This window comes from Cynocephalus volans, chromosome X, assembly GCF_027409185.1.
Source record: "Cynocephalus volans isolate mCynVol1 chromosome X, mCynVol1.pri, whole genome shotgun sequence".
Taxonomy (NCBI): domain Eukaryota; kingdom Metazoa; phylum Chordata; class Mammalia; order Dermoptera; family Cynocephalidae; genus Cynocephalus; species Cynocephalus volans.
Genome location: NC_084478.1, coordinates 99479078 through 99488306, shown reverse-complemented (window position 1 = coordinate 99488306; position 9229 = coordinate 99479078). Strand labels below are relative to the sequence as shown.

General features: G+C 38.1%; 1 protein-coding gene across 1 annotated transcript; it reads right to left on the bottom strand.

Annotated features, from left to right (window-relative positions):
- Nucleotides 1-4875: 4875 nt before the first annotated feature.
- PABPC5 (poly(A) binding protein cytoplasmic 5) lies at nucleotides 4876-6749 on the bottom strand. Its single transcript, XM_063084233.1, has 2 exons — nucleotides 6716-6749; nucleotides 4876-6167 (listed from the first exon to the last, which is right to left on the bottom strand). Exon 2 carries the CDS (start codon nucleotides 6022-6024, stop codon nucleotides 4876-4878), a length of 1149 nt encoding a protein of 382 aa, XP_062940303.1. The 5' UTR covers nucleotides 6025-6167; nucleotides 6716-6749.
- Between the last annotated feature and the right edge of the window lie 2480 nt (nucleotides 6750-9229).

Below are 9229 nucleotides of genomic sequence, written 5' to 3'. Positions count from 1 at the left end.
GTCTGGGGTCTCTGTGGCAGTCCTGCTTTCATGGCTCCACTAGACATGGCACTGTTGGGGTTTCTCTGCTTCAACTCTGAGCCTACATTTCTGCTCAGCATTGCTCTAGGAAAGACTTTATGTGGTGACTCTGCCACTGTGACAAATCTCTTCCTGGGTCCCCAGGCTTTTCCATACATCTGTTGAAACTGGGGCGGAGAATCCCAAGACTTCACAGCTCTGCTATTCTGTGAGCTTACAAACTTAACACCACGTGGACATCGCCAAGACTTCTGGCTTGTATTTTCCAAAGGTGAGGGTCCAGCCACACCTGGGGCCAATTTAGCCATAGCTGGAGCAGCCAAAGCAGCTTTCTGAGGTGGCACTGGGCAGCAAGCCTGTAGAGAACACCACAGGCCTGTTCCCCAAGACCATTCTGTCTCCCTAGACCTTTGGGCCTGAAATGGAAGAGTTGGCCCCAGAAGCTTCTGCAGTGTCTTCAGGGCCTTTTCCCCCTTCTCTTGATAATCCCTTTCTTTTGTACTAATCTTCTTAGCACCACTGCATTTTTCTTCTGAAAATGCTCTCTGCTTCTCTACCACACAGCCAGACTGCAAATTTTCTAAATCTTTACATTCTGCTTTCCTTTTAAATTCTGGCTTCCCTTTTAAAATCATGCCTTGGCTGCCATAACTCAGCATAGGCTGTTACAAGTAGTCATGCAGCTTCCTTAATGCTTTGTTGCTTAGAAATTTCTTCCACCAAATACTCTGGTTCACAACTCTTAAGTTCCAACTTCCACAAAGTCTTAGGGCATGGACACAATGCAGCCGAGTTCCTTGACAGTTCATGGCAAAGTTGATCTTTGCCCCAGTTTCCAATAAACTCCTTCTTATTTCTAGCTGAGATCTCCTTAGGATGGTTTTTACAGTCCATAAGCATTCTGCTTACCACCATTTAACCAGTCTCTAAAACTTTCCCTGCTTTTCTTGTCTTCTAAACTTTCGCCAGCATCTAGGCTTTTTCTAGCCTCTTCCTCCAAATTCTTCCAGCCTCTCCTCAACATCCAGTTCCACAGCCACTTACATATTTTCAAGTATTTGTTATAAGCAACACCCCACTCCTCTGGTACCAATTTTCTGTATTAGTCTGCTTCTGTTGCTTATAACAAAATACGTGCAACTGGGTGATTTATAAAGAAAACGAAAGGTATTACTTACAGTTTCAGAGGCTGGGACATCCAAAGTCCAGGGAACACATCTGTTCAGGGTCTTGGTGGTGACTTCAGTGACTCAGGGCATCACATTGTGAAATGGCAGAGCAGAGAGAGAGACTAACTTGCTCATTCACTCTCCTTTTAAAGCCCTCAAAACCATGTCCATGACCATCATTTTTAATCCATTCACTACTGCATGGACCTACAATCCAATCACCTCTTCAAGATCCCACCTTTCAATCACCATAATAGGATTTCCCACCCTCTTGACAGTCACAGTGGGGGAAAAGTTTCTAATACACAAAACTTGGGGGACACAATTCAAGCTTCAGTGAGTTTGGGGGGGGACATAATTCAACCCACTACAAAAAGCAAACAAATGGAGGGATATAATTCACAGATTATTAATTAATTCAATATTTGTGGAATGCCTACTGTACTCCAGGTATTATCATAGGTGCTGGGAGTACTTGTATCACTTATCTTCAGTCATTTACTGATATATTCTAAGTATTCCCTTAAATTAGCATATTTATTTATAGAAAAGTTGACATTCACTCCATTCTTAAATCTCTCCTTAAAGAAATAAGTACTTACTTTTTCCCCACTGGGCTAAAAATATCATTTACATGGGTAACATTTTATGTTTTTCCCTTAACCATAGCTATTACTAGATAGGCAAGTGTTTGTGAAACTTCCTGTACAAAAGATCCTCCCCCAAATAACCTTGACTATAATGTCTTACAGTCACAAAGTAATACTTCTGAGTTTTCCTCCTTGGGCACATTTAATGTTTGAACAAGTAACTTTTGAAAAGCTAAACGAAACAAAACTTGTATTAAATGGTCCATTCTTAACCTTATCATTAACAGTATATTTTTACTAATTATCTTGTGCTAAGAAATGATGAGCAATAGCATTTTTTTAATCCTTTGCCACTGATTTAAGCTGTTTAATTCTGTTGCTCTGTCTTGGAAGGCTTAATTATTAGGAATCGACTAAATGGAGCTAAAAATGAAAAGTACAAGATTGAAAAACTACCCAGATGTTTGTGTTCAAACAGGGATTATCTTTCCTTTACATTCTCCCCAATTTTCACCAACTGAATATACAGAGTTTTTTCAAATGTTTAGCTGGGTGCTAAACATCTATATTTTATTTGTCCTCAGGCATATTTTTATTTCTCCTTTTCTTTATACTGGCTGATCTTTTGAAAATATTAATAATTAAAATACTTACATAGTTGAAAAAATGTATTAAATTCTTATATTTGATGATTTTTACCTTCTAGAAATCTTTCTAGACTTATATTGAATCAGAACTTCTGTAAAGGATGTAGGCTAACACTGACACTTCAGGCTTATAGATTTAAATAAAAACTAGTAATGGGTAAAAAGGAATGAACAATATATATGATAAATAATTACCAATATAACTATTTAAAATTTTATTCAGAGTTTCATAGTTTTTATATATTTTAATGATCACAATAATGTAAAGCAAATAGGCTCATAAAATGTAAAAAATTATCTCCTTTTGTTTTTAGTTTTCCATTTATCCACTTAAATGCAGAATATATCTTGTAGGTGTTCCAAAATTTTGATACACATATCAATAAGATGTGCATTTTAACTTTTCTAGCAGATTTAATCTTTTACATGCTGTGGATATTTTTTCTCAAACTCATGTGACTAGTAATGTTTTCAAGCAAGTGATATTCATTACAACATTGTTCCTGAGTGTAAAAAATATTGAAAAACATAAGTCTGATTCAATAACAAACTCTTAAATAAGTTACAGTACATCCACACAATGGAATAATATGCAATCACTGAAATGATGATATAGATATTTATTGGCATGAAAAATGATTATGGTTATGTTTAAAATTAAAAAACATACAAAACAGTACATATACTTTTTTTTGTAAAAGTGTTTGTACATAGGAAAAAAGGTATGGAAAGATATGCATATACCGAAAATATTAACAGTTGTTATCTCTAAACTGTGAGAATTTTACTTCCTTCTTCTGTGTTGTGTACATTTTTTTCCAATGAGTGTGTAGTAGGTTTATAATCAATAAAAACAGTGATTTCCATTTTGGAAATGTTTGATCATTAATATACATGCAATTTGTAGACAAACAATTATATAGAAACAGTTATTCTCATTATTTTATGGTCAAAGAGCTAACAAAAGTTTTAACAAATACTGTTATGCATGAAAACAAAGATTTGTATATACGGTAATAAAAACCAATTGACAATAGAGAAAATATTTTCTTATTGTTGGATCTGTGCTATGAGTGAATCATATATTTAAAAGTAAATTATTTAAATTTTACATAAATTAGGTATTTCTTAACTTCCAAAATGAATTTGAAGTGTCATGTGAGTATATTTTAAAAAGGCAGTACAAAAAAAAAAAAAAAAAAAAACACACATAAAAGTTAAGTGTAGTACAGACGGAAGGCAAGACAGTGAGGAGAACACGGAACTGCAGGTGAAATACGGAGAATCTGCAATCTAGAAATTACAGGTTAAATGTAACTACAACATTGAACAGAACTTTTCTCTGAATTTCCAAGCAGCCAAGACATAAAGTGAACCATACTGGGTTAAAAATTTTCATATAATAGATGGAGGCATATGACTTAATCAAGAAACAACCTGTTGCTTAACTTTGAAACATCTGTGAATGTTATAACATGGATTCATTCAAGAATTTACAAGAACGAAGAAGTTTAATCGATGTTCTTCAAAGTATCTTTTTAACATCATTTAAATTATTGTATTGATGCTTGATACAGGCTTAAGGTAAAATATTAAATTATAGTTAAAAGCAATTCAGTGCAGTTATTCATCTTTCTTGTTAATTTAACATGAACCAAATATACATAGTAAGAAACTGAGAAAAATAAGTGGTAAGAGTGGTCCTTAGAGCGTCCTCAAATATCAAATCTCTCAGGAAAGGTTTTTAAAAGATGCAACTCATAATTTAAATAGCCACTTTCTGAACAGTTAATTTTCTAACGTCCTGACTGAGAAAACACCAATATGCTTACTTCTCCGGGTACAAAGTTAATAAAGACTACTCTCAATACTTAGTCAAAGCCACAACCAAGTCTGTGGTATGCTCACAATATATTAAAAGAGAAAACAAAAAACATAAATAAAGGGAGGAAAAGAAACCTCACATCTCTTTAAAGAAACATTCATTTTAAATAATAATTTAAAGTGAAATTATGCACAGATGTTAATTGGATCACATATATCCCCCCCTCTTGGTTTCTCAGAAAGCAAGTTAGAAGTATTCACTGTGATAGATTCAGAAGTAAGGACCATGTTGAGAGTGTTTGCACAGAAGAAATCAAATTTAGTATTATTGAAATAAGGAGGGAAATATATTGCCTCACCTTCACTGTTCAGAAAAAAAAATGTGGAGGAATAAACTTTATTCTACTTATTCCTAAGGACATTATATCAAAAAATAGTACAAAATGACAATTAGAAATTATGTTCTTCACTAAAATGAACAAAGTTTTCTAGTCTCACTTTTTTTCAAAAGAAAGTATTCACTTAAGAAAAACCTGTGAATGAGCATAGAATAATCCCATATCACAAAGGAGCCCAAACTAAGTAGGCACCAGCTAAGGCTGAAACAAATGAGCATTCTTATTCTCACCACCTGCGCCTGGCCTGGCCCAGGGTGACGTGCAGGGGCTTGGAGCCCACTACGCGACCATTCATCTCATCCACGGCTTTGGTAGCCTCTTCAAAAGAGGAGAAGCAGACGACACCAAACCCCTTGCCTTGCCCCACTTCCATCATCACTTTGGCCCGGCTAATTGATCCGAAGGAAGAAAACTCCTCCTTCAGTTTTTCGTCATCGATGGTCTCATCCAGGTTCTTAATATAGATAGGAACCCCTGGAGGCCTACTTTTTTCTTTTAATCTCAGCCGTTCAAATCTCCGCCTTAACTCAGCTAGGCGTTCAATTTTCTTCTGTGCTCGCCCTACATATAGGACTTTGCCATCAATGGACTTTCCGTGCAGGTCTAGCACAGCCTTTTGGGCAGCCTCGTGTGTCTCATATCTCACAAATCCAAAGCCTTTAGATTTCCCACTGGCATCTCTTATTACCTTAACACTCTCAGTTGGCCCATATTCACTGAAAAGTTCCTTTAGTTTTTCATCATCCATGTCATCTCCAAAGTTTTTAACGAAAACATTGGTGAAAGTTGCCCTATCCCTGGTTCTGACTTCAGCTGCCCGCTCTTCCGGGAATTTGAATCTGCCAACGTATACCTGGCGGTTGTTGACCCTCACTCCATTCATGTGCCAGATGGCCCTATTGGCAGCGGCCAGGCTGTCAAAGTGCACATAGGCATAACCCTTAGAGCCATTGTCATCACATACGACTTTGCATGAGAGAATGTTCCCAAACGCAGAAAATAAATAAAACAGGGCCCTATTGTCTATGGATCTATCCAGGTTTTTGATAAATATATTTCCAACTCCAGACTTTCTTAAGCGGTCATCTGGCTGAGACCACATGAGGCGGAATGGTTTGCCGTTAATCAAATCGAAATTCATGGTGTTCAGGGCCCACTCAGCATCCGCTGGAAAGCGGAAGTTGACATAGCCATAACCCAGGGGGCTGCGGGTCACCGGGTCACGACAGATTCGGGTGAAGCGCAGAGGACCAGCAGGCCTGAACTTCTTATAGAGCATGTCTTCAGTGACATCTGGGTCCAAGTCACCCACGTACAGGGCAGCTTTAAGGTACTTCTTTTTCTTGCCAGCAGGATTAGGCTCCCCGCTCCCCATCTCTCTGAGCACAGGGAGGAGGTTCTCTTGGTAGAGAAAAAAGGCTGTTTTCTCTAAGCTATGGGCCAAACAGCTGTTCACGAACAGAAAAAGCCAAGGCAGGCGAAGGGAAGCTAAAAGCAGACTCAGAATCACTGTTGAGGCTGAGAAAATGAAGTTCAGAAACAGCTGGTCAGCAGGCTCAGAACACATGCATCAGACAAAAAGGCACCCCAATAACGAATCATAACGAATCTATTCTCCCTAGGAGGGCTTAACATTTTCACTCGTTCAGATTCAAAAACCAGTTTCAAAAACCAGTATTAGGAACGAAATTTCCCTTTCCCCGTTAAATTGTAAGAAATCATCAAGCAGCTGGCTGGCTCCCCACATCTAGCATTGCCGACAGAGGCCTCGCGACCCGTTTTCTGCATAAATACAGGCCTCGAGCTCCTGTTGGTTTAAAATGCTATCAGCAAGGGCAGGGGCCGAGCGTGTATTCCTCCGCCGGCTGCCTGGCCGGTCTCGGCGGCCCGCAGCTTACTAAGGCCGCTCCGCACTCAGCCTCAGCGAAGGGCACACTGGATACTTGGTGCGCTGGAACCGGCAAGCAGGCTGCAGGCAGCGGACCGGACAGAAAGACAGACAGACAGACATACGCGCGGGGGACCGGAGACCCCCCAGATACCCAAGATGCCCACTGGCTACGGACCGAGTGAGGCGCGGTGATTTCTGCAGCCTGAGGCTCGCGGCAGGTCCGGAGGGACTGACTGGCAGACGCGCAGTGGGTCAGCTCAGACGTGAGGCGGGTCCGGACAGATGCGGGGCGGAGTCAGCAGAGAAGGGCAGATGCGCGGCGGGCGGGCCTAGCGCGGACCGATGGGCAGGGGTTGTTCCCTGCAGGACAGACCGACCGCGGGACCAAGAGCCTGTAGCTGTGGTGGAGGAGGCGGGGCGCAAGGAAACCCGGAACCGTGCTAAGTAACTTCCCGCTCGCTTTGTGCCAAGATTTAAAAAAAAAAAAAAAAAGAAAAGAAAAAAAGAAATAAAAAGAAATTAAGACGGTTTTTAAAATTTTCTTTACTTATTTTTAAAATTTTATTTATGTATTTATTTAAATATTATCTTTAATGTAGAGGCTGCTCATCCCGGAATCACAGAAGGAGGTGACGACCTGGGTGAAAAGAACTTATAAGTTTTTAAGATCGAATTCTCTAAGTCATTTTTGCTTAAGAAAGAGGATAGAGGTTTCATACTTTGCTGACTGCATTGGAAAGTCAAAGTTGACAGCTGTACTGAGTTCTGAGTCCAGTGCTAAATGATCACAGGATAAATAGAACACAGGGCCATGTTGTGCTTGGCCTTTATCCTCACTCCGTTAATCTCCAACATAATGGTAGCATTATCCCCAGGTAGTAGGCAAACAGTTCTTTTCTCTGCTCCAGTGATACTAATGTTTTAATGATTGGAGAGCAATAAAATGGCTTTTCTTGGTATTTAGTGGCACAAAACATTGAAGCTGTTGAGCTGCCTCCAGGATCAAAGTTACAGTATATCACTTAAAGAGATAAAAGCTGCAGAATCAATGCAAAAGATATAAGTAACATTTGTAAATAAAATAAACATGTTAAGATACAGGCACTTTACACAATTGTCAATTTCAACACGCTTTGTCAACTTTAAACCATTGCTGGGAAGAATACCATGCCGAGGTTTCCCAAGAAGATCTTTGTTCAGGGTTTTTCAGAAACTGTTTTGGAGGGGAATTTTGCCCCTGTTTTTAGAAAACCGCCGATATCTATTATACAGAAACTCCTCAAAGAGCATATTTCACAACCGGTCCATCACCAAGGAAAATAGAAACAAAACATCTATCAGTACTCTTAGGTCCGAAAAGATCCTGGGGAAAAAAGAATGAAAGAGAAGGTTATCATCTCAAAGAGTGTTTTCTTAAGAAGAAATTCTTAGAAAACAGGCTAAATTCACGTGCTGCTTCATTTTTCACACTGTACATTTTTTATTAGACTGTATAGTTGAGTAACGGTGACATTTATTTTACCCTCATTATTTCCTCAAAAACATTGTAATTTTCTTTATTGTGTTCTTGTGCTTGCTTTCTAGCGTTCTTGTTTAGCTAAGACATGGAGACTATATGAGAAAAAGCAAATATGAACAAAACATATTATACAGATAGACTAATAAACTCGTTTTACAGTATGACCACAGTGACCAACATGTGGAAACACTTGTGAACATCTGCTTAATTTATTGTATTTTGAACATTTTTAAATAAACATCTTTCTTTATATGCATAATTAACAATGGGCTGGAACTCTGGTCGGGTTTTTATTTTTCTCATTTAAATTTATTACTTTATTGAGAATGCTATATTAAAATAACATAAATCCAAGAGAATAGTTCGCACAATCTTATAACTGACTCAAATCAGTGTTTTCATTTGTTCATGGAACCATCTAAATGTTGTACATATTCAAATTAATTTGTACATAATTTCTCTAAAATTATAGATAGAATTGTGTTGTTAAGATACATATTTTCAAAATAACCTCCTCTTTATGCTTACCAGCAATCTGGGGGTCATTGCCATGCAAGCATTCTAAAATAGAACGACCTTTTTATCAGATCAAAGATTAGCAATTTTGAGCTGTTTTGAAATAAATAAATTTTAATAGAGACCCTTTTGCTAAGCAGAAGTTAATGCAGAAAAGGAAAGCATTTTCACCCATAATTTGTTTATCCTTTTTATATTTAGATTGAAAAGTGTCTGGAATAGAAATCAGATGTAGACCATTTCTCTGTATTTTTTACTATATATTAAATGCAAGCTTACAGTCTACGTAAATCTGCTTCATATATTAAAATCCCTTAAAAATCTCTGCTCAGACTCCTAAAGCAGTAGACTGAAGCATATCTGAGCCTTTCTAAATCTGAGAAATATTTTGCATAAGGAAAGAATCATGGACAACTGGCATTCTGAGTGCATTCCATCACACATTGTTCTTTACAGTTGATAATAATATGTCAGCGTGGGTGAAAGAAGAGAGGAGTTGGTAATTTATTTTTTCTGCCTGGTCTTCAGAGGCGCTTTATACTGTTTCCAGTTAAAAGTCTCAGCTGTACAAGTTGCTGGGACTTCATTATGAAAGTGACTTGTTGCTCTCTTGAATGAAAACTGGGACGGCTAAACAAAATATTATAAAGTAAA